Source organism: Microcaecilia unicolor, chromosome 11 (assembly GCF_901765095.1).
Source record: "Microcaecilia unicolor chromosome 11, aMicUni1.1, whole genome shotgun sequence".
Classification (NCBI taxonomy): domain Eukaryota; kingdom Metazoa; phylum Chordata; class Amphibia; order Gymnophiona; family Siphonopidae; genus Microcaecilia; species Microcaecilia unicolor.
The window spans coordinates 39,488,261-39,507,131 of NC_044041.1; the positions used below are offsets into that span (position 1 = coordinate 39,488,261).

At 46.7% G+C, this 18,871-nt stretch overlaps 1 protein-coding gene across 1 annotated transcript in view; it reads right to left on the reverse strand.

Moving 5' to 3' along the window:
* The window catches only part of ABCB9 (ATP binding cassette subfamily B member 9), a 66,167-nt gene extending 48,533 nt beyond the window's left edge, over nucleotides 1–17,634 (reverse strand). The window contains exons 1-5 of the mRNA XM_030219838.1: nucleotides 17,596–17,634; nucleotides 16,565–17,279; nucleotides 13,374–13,488; nucleotides 11,913–12,043; nucleotides 5,446–5,651 (exon numbers count right to left, since the gene is read on the reverse strand). Of these exons, the coding sequence (XP_030075698.1) occupies nucleotides 5,446–5,651; nucleotides 11,913–12,043; nucleotides 13,374–13,488; nucleotides 16,565–17,183 (1,071 nt within the window). The 5' untranslated portion in view covers nucleotides 17,184–17,279; nucleotides 17,596–17,634. The remainder of the gene's footprint in view (nucleotides 1–5,445; nucleotides 5,652–11,912; nucleotides 12,044–13,373; nucleotides 13,489–16,564; nucleotides 17,280–17,595) is intronic.
* Between the last annotated feature and the right edge of the window lie 1,237 nt (nucleotides 17,635–18,871).

Sequence of the window (18,871 nt, forward strand, 5' to 3'; positions counted from 1 at the left end):
CATTTTGGGAGGGAGCACTTACCGCCATCTATTGAGGTGGCGGTAAGTGCTCCCACGCTAACCTGGCAGTAACCGGGCACCAGGCAGCACTGCCCAATTACCACCAGGTACATACTAGTGGTACAAAATATAAAATTTCTGCAGCGCTGGAAATGGCGCACACTGGGGAAGGGACCTATTACTATGCTGCTGTGGTAGCCCGGCAGTGCTTCCTTTTTAGCGAGCAGTAAGCCGCGTTGGGCTTACCGCCACTTCGTAACAGGGGCGTAGCCAGATGCCCACATTTGGGTCGGCCTGGGCCCAAGATGGGTGGGCAGAAGAACTCCGCCCTGTCCCACAAGTGATTTGGTCTCTCACTTTCTTGCCTGCATGCCATATAGTCTCTCAAACATCCTCCCTACCCCGCATACCTTTTAAATAGCAGATTTTCACCGGCAGTGAGCAGCAACTAATACACACTGCTCATGTTGGCCCCACAGTCTTCCCTCTGATGCAACTTCCTGTTTCCACAAAGGCGGGAATACATCAGAAGGAAGGCTGGTATGCAGGAGGGACGGCTGTTGTGAGTTTTCGGCTGGTGGGGCTTGGGGATCCCTGCCAGCCACATCATAGGTGTGCTGCTACTGGGTGGGCCTGAGCCCAAAGTGGGTGGGCCTGGGCCCATCCAGGCCCACCCTTGGCTACGCCACTGCTTCGTAAAAGGGTCCCTTATTTATTTGCAAATTTTGGTTCAATGTGGCTTACAATAAAACAGTGAATATAACAGTATAGATATATTGGAATGATTTCTACATTAATGATTACATAGAGAAATATTTTTTAAACAGATACATTTTTAAAGCTTTTTGGAGTAGAAGATAGGAGCTGTAGAATCATGAGCACAGGTCAGCACCCCAGCACAGGTTAAAAAGGGCAGAGGCTGACAATCCGGTGCGACTCTGGAATCTATCAGAAATTGAGAAACCTGTAATTTATTAAAGAACATGAGCCTGTGTAAACTCAGGAATTTATGATCTATTATGATACCCTTATGGGCAAGCTGGCGTGGGAAAGGTGCAATTATGGATGGACAGAAGAATGTGATTTAGCAACTTAAAGGAAAATAGATGGTGAGAACAGAGAACAGAATGATCTCTGAGGAAGATAAGTGCTGAAGTAATGTGAATCATTGCTTAACACAAAAGGTATATAAACAATTGAACCAGAGTATTACATTGGAGAGGCAGTGGCAGACCACATGTTTGTGTCCCCTGCTCTCCACATGAGAAACTAGCATTTGTAGTTGTAACTTTCTCTTGGTAAGTAATTAAAGAATTGCTTTTCTCATACGCGTGGCCTTCCTAGTCTTTTATCTTTCTAAATTGCGGGTGGCTGATGAGTACTAATTTGGGGAGGTGGTAAAAAGACTAGTAATATATAAAAAACAGCGCTCATGCTTCTCATTTCTTTTAGAATGAGATTCCACCATTTAGGACTTAGATAACCAAATCCAGCTGTATAAACAATCTTATATGTTACATTTTTACAACTAGATAGATGGAATAGCAGATATTCTCTTGATACTGGCCTTGCATTTCTAGCTGATAGGACAATTAGGTTCGTCACATAGGGGTCCTTTTACAAAGGCACATTAGCATTTTTAGCGCGCGCTAAAAATAAGGATGCGCACTAAAAACGCTAGTGTGCCTTTGTAAAAGACCTCCATAGTCTCCAATTAGGAAATCAGAACCACGAGTCCCTGCATGCAAAGGGGTAAACCCAGGACTGGATGAACCCTGTCGGGCGACTCTGGATGTAGTTGGCAACCCTAGGTCCAACCAAGGGCATAGCCAGACCTCGGTGGGAGGGGGGTCCAGAGTCCAAGGTTTAGCCTGCCTCCCCTCGCTGCCAACAACTCCCCCGTCACTTCTGACCCCCCCCCCCCCCCCGCCGCCTCTGCAAGGTACCTTTGCTGGTGGGGGTTCCCAACCCCCACCAGCCTTCGCTGATCTGTGCTGTGAATCCTGACGTCCACGTCAGCACTCGCAGCACAGATCAGCGAAGTCAGCGAACGCGCCGCAGACCATCGCTGAAGAAGACTAGGGCTGGCTGGGGTTGGGGACCCCCACCAGCAAAGGTACCTTGCAGTGGCAGTGGCGGCGGAGGGGGGGGGGGTCGAAAGTGGCAGGGGAGTGTTGCTGGGGGGGGGGGGTCAAAAGCCGAGGGCCCAGAGATTACTCGATCACAGCAGCTGCTGCTTATTATGTTGGGTAGGATACCCGCTCACTCCAAGGGTCCTGGTGGGGGGTTTGGGCAACCATAGACTTCGTTCACAAAATGGCATAAACTTTTATTTCACCTCCCCCTGATTACATCTCCCTGTCAGTCATTACAATAATAATTTTCCTCTCACCCATTACAGTACCAGAACTGTACCCTGGCACATCCTCCACATGTCAATCAGCTGGGTATACACCCCCCCCCCCCCCAATAACCACTCCCATTATTCCTTAGAGCCCCTGGCCAGGAGCCAGATATGATTCAATAATCCCTCAAGGGAACTCATGCAGACTTTACTCCATTACCAGTTCTCCCCAGGGGGTTACAGGTAGGCGAGGGGGACCTATCCTGAGTGGGGGTGGCATGGGTTTAGCCTTGTTTGGGGGGGAGGGGTCTGAAGTAATTTCTTATTTTCACGAGGGCGGGACATTGAGAGGGAACTGCTTTCATTGCCATCGCTGTGGCACCTTGAGGTAAAATAAAAGTTTAAAACGCAGCGTGGCAGGAAGGAAAGGAGGGCTGTTGTGGGAGAAGAGGGCAGGCAGGTGAGGGCTGGGGTTGGAACTGGAACTCGGGGGCTGAAAAGGGGGGCAGGTGGGGGCTGGGGCAAGTCACTGGACATGGATGGGAGGGGAAGGCAGAGGAGAACGCTGGACATGGATGGGAGGGGAGGGCAGGGGAGAGAGGAGAAATCGCTGGATATAGATGGGAGGGGAGGGCAGAGGAGAATTGCTGGACATGGATGGGATGGGAAGGGAGGGGAGGGGAGAAAGGAAAAATCACTGGACATGAAGAGGAGGGCAGGGGAGAAAGGAGAATTGCTGGATATGGATGGAGGAAAAGGCAGGGAAGAGAGGAGAATTGCTGGACATGGATGGATGGAGGGGAGGGCAGGGGAGAGAGGAAAAATCACTGGACATAGAGAGGAGGGCAGGGGAGAAAGGAGAATTGCTGGATATGGATGGATGGAGAGGAGGGCAGAAGAATTGCTGGACATGGATTGAGAGGGAATACAGGAAGGAGATGCATATGGATGGCGAGGAGGGGAGAGAGGAGAAATGCTAGGCATGGATGGAGGGCGGAGAGGAAAAATGCTGGACATGGATGGAGGAGAGGGAAGAAAGAAGAAGGAGATGCATACTGAACGGAGAAGAGGGAAAGGGCAAAGAGGAGAAAAACTACACATGGATGGAGAAAGTAGGCAAAAACTGGATCCACTCTATACCTTCTCCAGTCAAGTCTAGGAGGACCCAGCTTTTTCCTATGTATGTAGGGCAAAAAATGAAGAAGAAAGGAGGAAAGTAAAGAAATAAATGGAAAGGAAGCCCTGGAAACAGAGTTAAGAGAACAGATAGGCTATGGACAAGTTTTGCTGCACTGCATGTGCAGAACTGAACATTCCTATGGGAGGGGGGAAATATTGGGGGAGGGTAGGAGGAGGGGTGAGATGGGGGTGGCTGGGTAATTCTGAGAGGTTGCGGTTTAGCATTTCAATATTTTCATTGTATGTTTAATAGATCAATCGTGCTTAGTGTAATGAACATATCATGTTTATAATTCTTATAAAACTCAATAAAAATTTAATGTTAAAAAAAAAAAGAGAGAACAGAGAGCAGCAGAATCAGAAACTGGGACCAACATGATCAGAAAAACAAAGTCACCAGACAACAAAGAAAAATCATTTAATTTTAATTTTACTGTTTGGAATATGTCCAATTTGAGAATTTACATCTGCTGTCTTATTTTGCAATGTATAGCAATGTGTTTCTGTTTTTCTGGTATTGTGCTGCATGCAGAATCTAGCTTCTTAGGATTTCAGGTTAAAATTTGAAAAGGGGCTATCTCTGTTCTGCATGTGTGACTGTAAGGCCAAGTGTCTGAATAGGGATCTGTTTGTTAGGTTCTGAGATTTAGATAATATATTGTTTCAGGTTTGGCAAGACTGCTCTCCTAATTCCTGGTCTGTATGCTAATTTGGTTTGTGTCATTTTGGGTATACTGGAGCTGTAACAGGTTACGGAAAATTATTTATAATGAAAAAAAAACCAAGTTATTTTTTCTCCTATACTGGTGTAATATTTTCAATGGTGCCTGTTTATATGTGCCATGGCCGGTAAAAGGGGTGTGACTACTGTAGGGTGTGGCTGCTGTATGGGCGGAGCCATAGTGACCCCGCTCCTGGATGGGTAGGGGACGCCGACTAATCAGCTGCAGGAGAGTGCCAAAACCCTAGCACCAGCCCTGCAAACTATTATTGGCGCCCCCTGCAAACTATCAGTCACCCCCCACCTTAGTCGAGCCCAGACCAGCCCAGCATCTCCTTTCTCTCTTCTCCCTCCCTCCATTCTCCCACCTGCCCCCTTTTTCAGCCCCAGCTCCAGCTCCATTCTCTCACCCGTCCATAGCTCCTAGCTACAGGTCTGCCTCTAGTCAAATGGGTCTGGTACGCCAGGCGCTGGCAATGCGTGCTCCTCAAAGCCACAGATTAACTACTTCTGGAAAAGAGCAGAGCAGCTTGGAGGGCTAAAGGCAGGCGCTCCCTTGCCCTGCATACCCCATTTACTGAGTTCTGCTGGCCCTGTCCTTGGGAATGTAATATCAAGTAGGGGTGGACTGACCATTCAGGCAACCAGGCAGTGCCTGAGGGCCCAGAGGCTCTGCCCAGTTGCCTGCTGCCACCGCTGGTGGTCCTACCTTGAAAGGCTGTGTTTTCAAAATGGCTGTTGAGACTTCCTGCGGCGATCTCGCAAGACTGCACAGACCTGTGAGACTGCCATGGGAAGTCTTGGCAGCCATTTTGAAAACACAACGGCGCCAGCCCCAGGCACAGTAGCGACAGCAGGCAGGAAAGAGTGGGATTCTTAGAGGGGTCTGCAGTGTGTGGGAGGGAGGTGTCAACTGCAGCAGTGGGGGGGGGGCTATGATGTATGTGAGGGGGGCAGCAGTGCAGTGGTGGGGTGATGGGCAGTGACTGGGGGGGCCCCGATGACTGCCTGGGGGCCCAGACTATTGTCAGTCCGACCCTGATATCGTCCAACTAGCTGCTGTGTTATTCCCCCATCCCTTAACCAAGCCATCACATACCCCATCCTGCCAGGATCACTGCTTTTGCTAGAAAAACAAAACTGTAAAAAGAAGAGCAACTTGAAAGAGAGGTGACCGTGGAGAAAAGAGCAGTGGCCATACCTTATAATACTTCCCGTACACTTGAGAGATCAGTAAGATGATCGGGAATCCCATGAATGTGACCAGTGAGAGCTGCCAGCAGAGGCTGAACATGAAAATCACTACACCCACCATCTTCACCAGACTCCGCAAGAAGACGTTCACGTTCTCCGAAATGACATCGCTCATGACTGTGGTGTCCGAGGTCAGGCGGGAAATGATGTCCCCTGCAACAACCAAGCGTCACATACACAAAAATGAGCAGCCCTCCAATCTTCATTTTTCTTAAATGAAGAGAAAGGGGATGAAGCTTGATTTACCGCCTTCCTGTGATTACAATCAAAGCAGTTTACACACTATATGCGGGAATTTATTTTGTACCTGTGGCAATGGAGGGTTAAATGACTTACCCAGAGTCACAAGGAACTGCAGTGAGAATTTAAACCAGTTGCCCTGGGTCTGAAGCCCTGTTTGTTTATTTATTTATTTATTTGTTAGGATTTATTTACCACCTTTTTGAAGGAATTCACTCAAGGTAGTGTACAGTTAGAATAGATCAAACATGAGCAATGGGCAATTACAGCAGTAAAAATATTCAAATAACAATACAAAGTATGGCATAGTTACCACTTACAAAACAACACAATACGTAACAGAACATTTTAATTTATAGTGAAGGGTCTAAGCAAAGATGTAACATATAGATAGGTAAGAGAGTAAGAAGAGTTAGAAAGTAAGGTGACTAATTTAAAGAAAGCTGCGCTGTAGGTGCGCTAACGTTTTTAGCGTGCCCTAATGCTAGAGCCACCCATATATTTCTATGGGTGTGTTTAGCGTATGCTAAAAATAAACAGGGCCCTTAATGTTATTGATAATCGGGGTGAGAGTGACTGTTCTCTGCTGTTCTGTAACTTCAAAACCAGGACTATCCTACAACCTCCAGCCTGGAACCGGGTAATTTGGCATCTTTGCAAAGGACACGGCGACACACATTTACACCTGCCTCAGACTCATTATTGGGGGGGGGGGGGGTCTTTATACAGGCCTACTTCAAAAAGACTCATGGAGGGGTATTTACAAAAGGACGTTCAAGTCAGAATAAGAAAGTCCATCTCACATGCATTTCTGAATAGATAATACATCGAGATTTCCTGTTCAAAAATATGTGAGATGCAAATCCGTGGGCTGGAGACATCCAACATGAACAGTCATTTTACAAACTGGAACGTCCAAATTATTAACAGGGAAAAGAAGGGACATGGACATCTGAATGGCAGCATTCTTAGAAAATGGCCACACAGACATCCATGCAGAGCAGAGGGGCAGCCTAGTGGTTAGTGCAGTGGACTGTAAGCCATGGGACTCAGGTTCAAATCCTGCTTTAACTCTTTTATTTTGTAATTATGAACCTAAGGGAAAGGAACAGGAAAGTCCCCTACGCCAAGAAGGCACAACAGGAAAAAGTAGAGGCTCACAGAAGACGAACCACCAACGGGGATATGAATCCAACGTGCTTTATTATATAAAAACAGGAGACCCGACACGGGCCCGTGTTTCGACGCACACAGGCGTCTGCGTCAGGGGTCAAACAATGATTGCTTGCCTCAAGCGGAGCGCGGAACCGCAGCCCTACTTTCGTATGAGACTGTGTACAAAAGCTATCTCCGACAATACACGCTAAAGCCAACGTCTTTGAACCAACTGTAGGAGCAAAAACAAGGCTTCATTCTGTTTCTGTGAGTCTGACGTCCTGCACGTTGTACGTGCAGGACGTCAGACTCGGAAACCAAACGAAGGAAGAAGACTTCGGCTGGCAGGGGTTGGGGTCTCCCGCCAGCAAAGGTAGGCGACAGCGGGGACGGCGGGCGTGCGGGGGGTCAAGAGGGTCGTAGGCGGGGGGGGGGGGTCAAAGTTGTTCGTAGTGGTGCTGGCGGCGGCGGGGGGTGCTAAAATGTGCCCCCTCACCTCGGGCTCTGGACCCCCCTCCCGCCGAAGTCTGGCTACGCCCCTGGCGCCCGGCCTACTCCCCCAACATTTGCCACAGGTTTTCTATAGATAAAATTTGCATACAATTAGCTTCTTGGTAGAAGAAATGCGTCCAGACATCTGCAAGCGACTCTACTGCAAACTTTTCAGCACTGGGGCCTAAATGTGAGAAGAAGCTGCTGCTTGCATGGTAGGTTTAATATGAGTCATAGTATTACTCTGAGGCTTCCTCCTATTTTAGAAGCACATTTTGTTAACACATTCCTTCAATTTATACTTTGGTGCATTTATGGGACATGTTTGTTGTTTTTTACAACATAGGCTTACAATAGGCATATTTTTGGGACATTTCCTACAAGTGTTCTGTTATGTACAATAGGGATAATTTCATGACAGGGGTGAGACTAGGTCAGGGGGAGTAAGGTACATGTATGTTCAGATATGAATGTGGTTTTCCCTCTTTTTTGCTGCACATGAAGAATTAGCAAGTGGAGAGGTGGAGATGCCCAGCAGTTAAGAGCAGTAGGCTGCAGGGAAGCCTGGTTCAAATCCTGCTGATGCTCCTTGGGCAAATCCCTAACCTTCCATTTCCTCAGTTACACAGGTAGGACTCCTTTTTCAAAGCGGCGCTACTGATAAGCTTGTGCGGAATGCGAAGTAGCCCATGAGAATGAAATGGGCGTCTCTGCATTTAGTGTGCTGCTAATCAGTAGCGTCATTTTGTTAAAAAAAAGCCCTTAGGTTGTAAGGCCACATGGGCATGGAAATCACGCGTGTTCCTGCTTGTAACGTGCCTTCAGCTCAGATTTGACAAAGGCAAGTAACTAAATAAAGTCCAAGTCCGGGGATGTTTTTGTATCTCTGTACCATGCAGCTAATTTTTTCAGGTGAAATTACTCAGTAAGATTCTTTTTGAAAAATTTGCACAAGGTTCACTTTAATTGATTGATCAATTTACTATCTGACTTCACTTTTAAATGAAAAGTACCCAGGTAGTGAAGTACCAGCAGACCAGAGTCTAGGTGGGCCACTGAAAATGACCCCCATTTTATTCACTGGCTGGTTTTAATCAAACAGCCTCCGAATAAGAACAAACTCTTTGATTCGGAGCTCATGAGGTTCAGTGACTGAGGAAAGCTAATTGGCAATTCATTTGCAGTTCCTCGTGACACTGCACTTAGCTGCAGTTCTCTAACCTTAGTGTGGAAATCCTTTAGTATGTAACTTCAAGGGGGTGTGGACACCGGAGGGACAGAGTGGGTCAGGGGTGGGCCAGCACTTATACGCTAAGGTTTCAGACTACTGTGATATTTAGCTGTGGACGCTTACAGCAGCCACTGACTTACACTATTATTTTATAAGGTAATTAGAGGTGTAATTGGCAATATGGAATTTGTGCATAGCGGGTAGCATCCCAGCGCCTAACTTTAGATGTCCTATACTGAATTACCCCCCCCCCCCCTTCACACATATAGAAGTCCTTATGTTTAAGTGGCCTACACAGGTCTTTAATGTAAGAAGTAACTAACTTGTTAGTCTCCCTCACATACACAAGGAGTGACTCGGGCTGCACATACTGCAGCAGGACAGGTTTATCAACTCCTACCCTAGCTGAGATACTATTTAACCGTCTCTCTGACCTCATGTGCAGCTTTCTTTAAATTAGCCACCTTATTCTCTTACTCTCTTCCCTATCTATATGTTCCATCTTTGCTTATACCCTACACCAGGGGCGTATCTGCATGGGGCCTCAGGGGCCTGGGCCCCCGCAGATTTTGCCCTGGACCCCCCTACCGCCATCAACCCTCCCCCGCTGCCGTTCTTACTTTTGCTGGCGGGGGACCCCAACCCCCGCCAGCCGAGGTCTGCTTCCACCTGCCGCTGCCGTAAAAACTTCTTCTTCAGCCGGCGGGGGACGTCAGACTCCGAAGTGGATTTCAACAGCGCCTATCACAGCAGCACGGCCACGGAGGCCGAAGATGAATTTTAAACACCGCGGGGCGGCTGGCGGGGGTTTGGGGTCCCCCGCCGGCTGAAGAAGAAGTTTTTACGGCAGCGGCAGGTGGAAGCAGACCTCGGCTGGCGGGGGTTGGGGTCCCCCGCCAGCAAAAGTAAGAACGGCAGCGGGGGAGGGTTGGCGGCGGGAGGGGGGGTGGAGAGAGTCATTGGTGGCGGTGGGGGCTCGGCGGTGGGGGCTCGGCGGCGGCGGGGGGGGGGCTAAAATGTGCCCCCTCCCTCTGGCTCTGGCCCCCCCTACCGCCGGAGTCCAGATACGCCCCTGCCCTACACTGTCAATTAAAATGTTCTATTACGTAATGTGTTGACATTGTAAGTAGTGTACTGTGCCTTACTTTGTATTATTATTTGAGTATTTTTACTGCTGTAATTGTCTATTGGTTATGTTTGATTTATTCTTACTGTACACCACCTTGAGTGAATGCTTTCAAAAAGGCGGTAAATAAATCCAAATAAATAATTAATTAATAGTTACATTGGGATTTTGACCTGGGTCACTTGGCTCACAGACCACAGTACTAACCCACTAGGCTGTTCCTCTAACCTATTTGCAACTTTATTCAGAATGGCCAAAATACCAGCACCTGACATGGAGCCTGGTTTTCCTTTCTGGTTTCACTTTTTCAGGGGAGAGAGAGGGGGACAGTAACCACTGGGGGATTAAGGAGGGGTCATGCCTTAATACTTCAGGTAGTCAGCTACTCAATCGGAGCATCTTTTTGTAACTTGGAAGTGACTGAAACAGGTCTAGATAAAAAAAAGTCCTTCTTTTTAGACATGAATGTTTCTTTCCATTTTAAAATCCTTGTTGGACATCCCACTTTTCTGCCCTCCCTATTCCCACCCATAGCACACACAACACGCCCCCTTGCTATCTGGATAATTCGCAGTGTGAAATGTCCAAATTCTGACTTTCCAAAACTGGGATTTTGAAATTTTTAGCAGATGGACATTTTTTTTAAAGCATTCTGAGGCATCCATCTGCTTTAAAAATGAGCACCTTAGCTTGGATGGTCCAAGTTATATGAGAAATTCTGTTAGGTGTATAACACGCAGGGCTTTTTTTGAGGGGGTACTTGGGGGGTACTGAGTACTGGCACCTTTTTCATTGTCTGCTAAAGCTGATCCGTGGTCCCCAAGTTTTAATGAAAGAGGTCAGGCTCTACACACCAATTTTACCTTGTCATAGATTCTGTGACTGGTTGCAAGGGGCCTGGCTATTGTGGGGTGGGTCCCTTAGTGATCACCCCACCCCTGAAGGATGGCCTAGCATTTCAGTACCGGCACCTTTTTTGCTAGAAAAAAATGCACTGTTAACACGTGACAACTGCTAAAACAGCACATTCCCTCTGTTTTAAACCCCTAATACAATTTAGTAAATAGCAGTGGCATTCCTAGGGGGGCTGACACCCGGGGCGGATCGCCGATGCGCCCCGCCCCCTGGGTGTGCCGCCCCCCGGATGCAGAGCGACCCCCCCGGCAAAAAGGACACCCCCCGCGAAAGAACCCCCCCCCGGTGCATGCTGCTGGGGGGTGCCACGCGCGCCTGTCCGTTCGTTCCATGCACCCTCTGGGCAAAGGGAGCATGGAACAAACGAAGGACAGGCGTGCACGGCACCCCCCCAGCAGCGTGCACCTGGGGCGGACCGCCCCCACCTTGGTACGCCACTGGTAAATAGGCTCCATAGTGGTTTCTGCAGAGCTAATTCACATACCGTGTTTCCCCGAATATAAGACACTGTCTTATATTAATTTTTCCTCCCCAAGACCCGCTAGGTCTTATTTTCAGGGGAGGTCTTATTTTTTTTCGGGGAAACATCGGGGTCGCCACCCCCACCCAAGGTCGCCCCCTCCACCCACCTTCCGTCGCTCCCAACCTGAAACGCCTCCTTTCACCTTCCTTCACAAGTTCGGAGCAAGCAGCAGCAGGGCAGACCTCTCCTTCCTTCTGTGCCTCGCCTTCGCCTGACGTTACGTTACGTCAGGCGAGGGCGGAACACGGAAGGAAGGAGTGGCCTGCCCTGCTGCTGCTTGCTCCGAACTTGGGAAGGAAGGTGAAAGGAGGCGTTTCAGGTACTGGTAGTTCCGGGAGCGATGGAGGGCAGGTGGAGGGGGGGGCGGTGACCTCGGGGGCGGCGGCAGCGGCGGCCTTTGTCCGGCTCTCGGCGGCACTGTTTCAGGTAGGTCTTACTTTCGGGGGAGGCCTTATAATACAAATTTGCAGCAAAACCCCGGTAGGCCTTATTTTCGGAGTAGGTCTTATTTTCGGGGAAACACGGTATTAGCAATGTACAAGAAGTTCAGAAGAAATACAACAAAGGAGATGGATGCCATTGTGAACTTTCTATCTTGAAAGTAACTGAGAATATCTACATCATCAGCAAGTGGGGTCTCAGAGTGGTTATTCTTGGAAAGACTTCAATTCCAACATACAATCCTGTGTAGATTCCAAAAAGACCATGTGGAGAAGAAGGAAAGAATCTAACCTGTGTGGTTCTCATCAAAGAATCCAATTTCTTGGGACACCAAGGACCTGAAGAGGAGATTGCGAATTCTGATACTCAGTCTGGCAAAAGTGAAAGTGAACAGGCCTCCACGGACACCGGCAGCAAAGGCACTTAAGGGTAGAGAAGACAAAATGCTGGATGAGAGCATGCATTACATCCACTGTACTCTCTATAAAAAATACACCCCCACGACTGCTACAGCAACTGGGAGGATGACAGGCGGCAGTGCTTGCTCACATGCTGCCATTTGTCGTACACTGCAGCTTCAAAAAGAGTGAAATCATATTCCAAATTCAAAAGCAGGTCTGAAGCTATATAGTTATTCTTTAAAGTTCTGCTACCGTAGAGATAAACAGTGCATGGCAAACAAGAGGGAGTTTTATATTGCTGATAAAAGATTTTGCTGAGCTTCAAATTGTCCCTGAAAGCCAACAGAGCAGTGGGCTGAGAACTGGGGAAGTCAGGGTTCAAACCCTGATGCTCCTTGGGACAGGGCTGCCGAGAGACTGAGCTGGGCCTGGGGCAGGGCTGCGGGCCCAGGGCAGGGCAGGGCTGCTGCTGTCCCCCGATTGCCGCCCCCCAGATCGTTGCCGCTCCCGCCCCCTCCCTCCAGGATCGCCGCTGCCACAACTGAGGTACCTTGGGGCTGGCGGAGATCCCAAACCCTGCCAGCGGAAGAATCCAGCACTGCTTTTCACTCCATGCTTGCCCTGCCCCTGTGGCTGCTTTTTTCTCTCGTCACGCTTGCTCGGTTTCAAAACCAAGCATGCGCCTGAGGGGGAAAAGCAGCTGCTCGGCACAGCAGTAGAAGCGAGCGAAGAGCAGCACCAGAGGGAGGGCCCGGCGCTGGAGCTTTCTCTCTCCTGCTCCTGTCGGGACCCGATCTCTCGGGGTCGTCAGGAGCAGGAGAGAGAGACCCCAGCATTGGGCCCCCCATGGAGGCCGGACCCAGGGAATTTTGCCCCCCCCCCCCCTCTCGGCGGCCCTGACTTGGGACCCTCCACTGTCTCAGGTACAAACTCAAACTATGAGCCAAAGCAAGGGTGGGCAGCCACGATCCTTGAGGGCCACAAAACTAGTTGAGTTTTCAAGATTTTCACAATAAATATAAACGAGATTGATTTGCATGTACTGCTTCCATTGTATGCAAATAAATCTCATGCATATTCAATGTGGGGAGGAGACAGAGGAAGCATTTCCTCTGTGCATGCCAATTCACCTGTCACAGTAAAAATAAGGTCAGCTTTTTTTTTTCTTTTCAGAATCTCTAGTGCTCCACATCAACGCTATACCCTTAAGTTGGAGGACATTTCAACTTAAATGACTTTTGAGATGACTATTCTGAAGAGTCTCTTAAAATATAAAGCATACAGTAGAGAAAATGTACTATTAAAAGATCCAAAACATGGTTAAAACAACCAAAAAAATACATGAAATTACCTTCCTACAGCGAGAAGTGACAGAATGAGCACTGCACTGGAAAACTGATCCAAGCTCCTCTGAACGACTATGCCATCTATTACTAATCCAGTGAAATACGGAGTAAATGTCTCCCCTGGTACAGCGGGTACAGTGTGAGAGGAGGCAAAAGGGTGAGATCAGGTTACTGTGTTTTGTCTTACAGAAATGCTACTGCTAAGGAAACTGCAAGGGACTTCAGATCATTTTTCCATGGTGTAAAACTAGTTGCCCTTTTCAGAGTAGAGAGGTGTGGTAGTCGTGTTAGTCCACTCTTAAAGGTTATCAATAGAAATCAAACAAAATAAAACATGGAAAAGAAAATAAGATGATACCTTTTTTATTGGACATAACTTAATACATTTCTTGATTAGCTTTCGAAGGTTGCCCTTCCTCAGATCGGAAATAAGCAAATGTGGTAGCAGATAGTATATATGAGAGAAACATCAAAGCATTACTTTGACAGTCTGACAGAGTGTCACTTTTGTTTCTTTTTCCAAAAGTAATGCTTTGATGTTTCTCTCATATATACTATCTGCCAACACATTTGCTTATTTCCGATCTGACGAAGAAGGGCAACCTTCGAAAGCTAATCAAGAAATGTATTAAGTTATGTCCAATAAAAAAGGTATCATCTTATTTTCTTTTCCATGTTTTATTTTGTTTGATTTCTATTGATAACCCTTTTCAGAGGAAACCAAAGATCTTGGAAGAAATGTGTTCATCACAGTTCTCTGCACTCTGTACCATCGAAAGCACAGGTTCTAACAGACACATAAGATCTGGGAGAGAACAAATATTGTTTCATAGGGTATAATATAGTTAATTAAAGACATTTAATCCAGTTTCCTATGGTAACTCTCCATTGCACCATATCATCAGATCTACTAATCTTTGAAAAACAAATAGCTGAGGATCTGATTTGTCAAGGGGTTTCTCCCACTGTGTATCTATAAATAAAAAACCTTGATAAATCAGGCTCTAAAAATTATTTGCAATGATATCAGACAGATTCCTTTAATATAAAGAACTGATTTTGAAAATAAACAAACAGTAATGGGTTCAATATTACATCGGCTGCAGTGGCGGACCTACCATTAGGCCACCTGAGACGGGGGCCTCAGACGGCACTCTCCTCTTCCCTCCTCAACCCTCTTCCTCATGTTTACCTCACTTCTTTTCCAAAAGGCAGCAGTGACAGCGGCAGCGGCAGCGATTCCCATAGGCTGCCCTGCCGCCGGCACCGGCCTCTTCTCCCTACTGCGGCCTGCCTGTAACTTTCTGTTTCCTCAGACGCAAGATGCACAGTACAGTGAAGAGGCTGGTGCCAGAGGCAGGGCAGCCTATGGGAATCGCTACCGCTGACGCCTTTTGGAAAAGAAAAACAATAAGGTAAACACAGAGAAGAGGGTTGAGGAGGGAAGGGGGGAGATGCCAGACCAGGCATGGGTGCAGCATCTCATCCCTGCCTCAGGCAGCAGATTGCCTTGGGCTGCCCCTGTATTACGGGGTAGATATTCAGCCAGCAGTGGTCAGCATTACTTTTGGCTGCCATCATCTTTATCCCCAGATATTCAATGCTGGAACAAGTGTAAGTGGTCGGATAACACTTCTGTGGTTAAGTGCAATATTCAACATTTAACCACATAAAGGGGCCTTTTTTACTGAGCCACTGAAGGGCTAACGCGCGGGTGGCATGTGCTAAATTTATACTATCACTGGGGTAGCACGGGCACCCTGCAGTAGTTTCGAAGTTAGCACACAATGTTTCCCACGCTAGAAAATAATTTTCTATTTTCTACCACAGAGCGCATTTCTGATGGTAATCGGCAGTGTGGTCACATTAACACGTGCTGTCTGAGTACCGCAGGAGTAGCGTGTGAGCCTTTACCACCAAGTACATAGGTGGCGTTAAGGGCTCAGGCAGTAAATTGCCACACGCTACTTTTCATATTAGCGCACAGCCATTTCCTGCCACATTAAAAAAAGGCCTTTTTACCCACAGTGGTCAGAAATGGCCCAGCACGTGCTAATTTCACGCATCCAAACTAGCGTAGCCCACTTTTTACCGCAGCTCAGTAAAAGGTCCCTAAGGTAAACTGCATAAAGATAGGTCCTATTTATGCAGTTCCTTAGGTGGTTAAGTACTGAATATCGGAACTTAAACACATAAGTGCCAACTCTGATCCCAGACTACTCACAAATTAGACAGTTTCCGCTTAGGCGCTAAATGCGAATATTTAGCAGCGCTATCTGGCTAAGGGCCCTGTTTACTAAGGCGAGTTAGTGTTTTTAATGTGCCTACAATTAGCGCAGGTACTAACCGCCTATAGGGATATTGTAGGCATGTACACGGTTAACGTGCATATACGGTTAACGCGCATTAAAAACGCTAACATGCCTATAACGCAGCTTAGTAAACAGGGCCCTAAATGTCACTGAATATCCATGATTAGTCCTGGACAGGCCATTTAAATCGCTTTGAATATTAACTGGTACATGTCTTCAGTGCCGCTATCTGGATAGCAAATGATGCACGATACAGAAGTGCTGCTGAAAATTCACAGCTAAGGCACATCTCCATATACCAGTTGATGCTCTACCAGCAATTGCTATGGAACATTAGGCCATGAACATTTTCAGCCATGTTCTAATTTCTCCACTCCTGGCTGATCTCAGGGGTTCTTCCGTAGCATCTGAAGCAAAATACAAACACGTAAGAAAGACAAGAGAGAAATTCAAGAGGGAATTCCTTCCTCAACGTTTTCTCCAAAGGATGTACAGTGGTCTATTATATAAAGCATCCCAGATTTTCTGTTTGTTTGTTTGTTTTTAATACAGATATAGATGGTAAAAAAAGGATGAGCACATATGAAGAAGGACAGTGGAATGAGAAGAATGTCTGCAAATTACAAACAGCAAATAAACTCGCTCGCCTTTTAAGGGAACATTTGCACTGCTTCTTGTGCACAAACGTCCCCAACCAACTAACCTTAACACATGAGGAATGAATATGGAAGCCTCCAAACATTGAACCAGATTTTAAAATATCAGAGAAGAAAGGCAGAAAAAAAACCTCCCAGAGCATTCCAACAGAGGTGGCTCTTTGGTTAACTATAGAAACTGTTCTTTAAGAAAAATGGGACCCCAGAGCAGCTGGCATCTCTTCTTACCTAAAGTGTTAGCCAAAAGAAAGAAAAAAGCCAGTCCAAGGTAAAGGACATCTGGTCTAGAAAAAGACAGCAGCCTACTTATTGTTGCCCTAGGTGACTCCGTTTTCTTTCCCTGATTTCCCACGGATGTGTTTCCAGAACTCTCTGTCTCTTCAGCCCTCAAGGTAAAATACAAGTTCGAACCATGTCTGGAAGGTGTCACGAGAGACAGAAGCCACCAGCAGAAAACAGTAGCAGCTGCAGCCACATTAGTCCATGTGAACAAACTCCAAAACCATAGATCTTTAATGGGCTTCTCAAGCTCTGAAAACAGCAACACTTTGATCACTGCGTACATGGCAAGGAGCAGGCAAAGCAATGTAATGCAAGTCAGGGAGGCTTCCAACCGTCTGGGGCCGTAGCCAAGGTTTCTTGCCACTCCAATCAATGCTCCAAGCAGTAATAAGCTCCGAAGCAGGCACAATCCCCAGATATCCAGCAAAGAGGTAAAAATATTAAAATGCTTCAGGTCTTCCATCATGTTCTTCTGTTTGGAGCCATATGCATACAGTACCGTTGCTATAATCACATCTGTAACTATAAAAGTGCAAGTACAGCCAAAAGCTTTGTTTGCTCTCATTTTTTTGTTCCTTCTTCTATGGAGCTAAACAAGACTTTTGCGTGAAACCAGATGAGGTAGGCTAGCTGGCCTTGAAAGTCATCTTCTAAATCTGACCTGGAATCAACAGCACAGCAGGTAGGTTAGCAACTTTCCGGGACAAAAAGAACTGTATATTAGTTATTTTTCTAAACGTATCTGCTCTTATGAAAGTTTAATGGAAACAAAATACCCCAGCTTGCATATGCATATTTAATGAATGAAAGCTTTGTTGAGAGAGCAGGTTACTAGATTACTGACCCTTTTTAACAGTTAAAAGCAAATTCTTAGCCCATCAGAGGCTTATGAAAGCATAGTTAGTTGAATTTTGGTCTGGATAGCATCAGGTAGCTTATTAATGATCAGTAAAACTTGAATGAAAATAGATTCTTACCCAAACAGAACAGAGAGTGTCAATGCAAGAGCAAAGGTCAACAAAACAGGTTGACTTCTGATTGGTTGAAGCACTTGTTTACTCTGAACCAATCAGAATGCAGCCATGTAGTCAGCCACTGCCACAGAACATCCACAGTATCTTGAGAGAAGAATGTACTGGCTCCTGACGTTTTACAACAGAGCTGCTTAGTATCACCAAGTGGCCCACCTCCTGGACAGAGTCATTAGGGTTGTTGTTGTTGTTGTTGTTGTTGTTGTTGCTGTTGCTGTTGTTGTTTTGTAAACCCTCTCTGCATTTTGTCACAGGTGATGTTCATCCTAGAAGAATCAGGAGCAGAAAGAGCAGGAAAAAAAATACTAGGATTAAAGTGACTACGTCTCTCCTTCCAGAAAGATCTGGCAACATTTATTGCTAACGCCAAGCAATAACACACACTGGAACGTGTGTTAATAGATTTTGATCCAAGAGTAGACTGTGATAGATTAGATGATATTAAGAAGCTTCATAAAACACCAGTGGTTTCCAAACCTTGGAGTCACCCCAGCCAGTCAGGTTTTCAGTATATCCACAATGAATATTCATGAGATAGATCTGCCTTGCAGTGGAGGCAGTGCAGACAAATCTCTCATGAATATTCTTTGCGGGTATCCTGAAAACCTGACTAGCTGGGGTGCCTCCAGGACCAGGTTTGGATATAACACTATTGTTGCGGTGGTTCTGTGTACAGTTAGGAAGACTGTCTGGAAAGGAACAGCATTGATAATCCAGGGTTATACTAAGCTGAGCTGCAGACAGTAGCCATCCTACCTCTTAAGAGAGAGCTGGGAAGCTAAACCGGGCACAGTTGAGGCCGGTGCATGGGAAACATTTTGTGAACCTGGGATGGTACTGGGTCAAAGACCATTGGTTTAGAACAGGGGTTCTCAACCCAGTCTTCAGGACTCACCCAACCAGTCAGATTTTCAGGATACCCACAATGGGTAAATGAATTTATTTGTAGCATTTGTATCCCACATTTTCCCACCAATTTGCAGGCTCAATGTGGCTTACATTTGCCGGAATGGCGGTTGCCATTTCCATGTAACAGGTTTACAAATGGTATTGCGTTAGGGTGTATACATACATGGTACCATATATGAAACATAGTATATATGGAACAGCTCATGATGTGAGTATATACAATTTGCAAACATATTTGTTAAGGGAAAATACATTATGGTATTGTAAGAAGATCCCTGAGTAATAGATTGGATTGTAACATACAATCATCAAC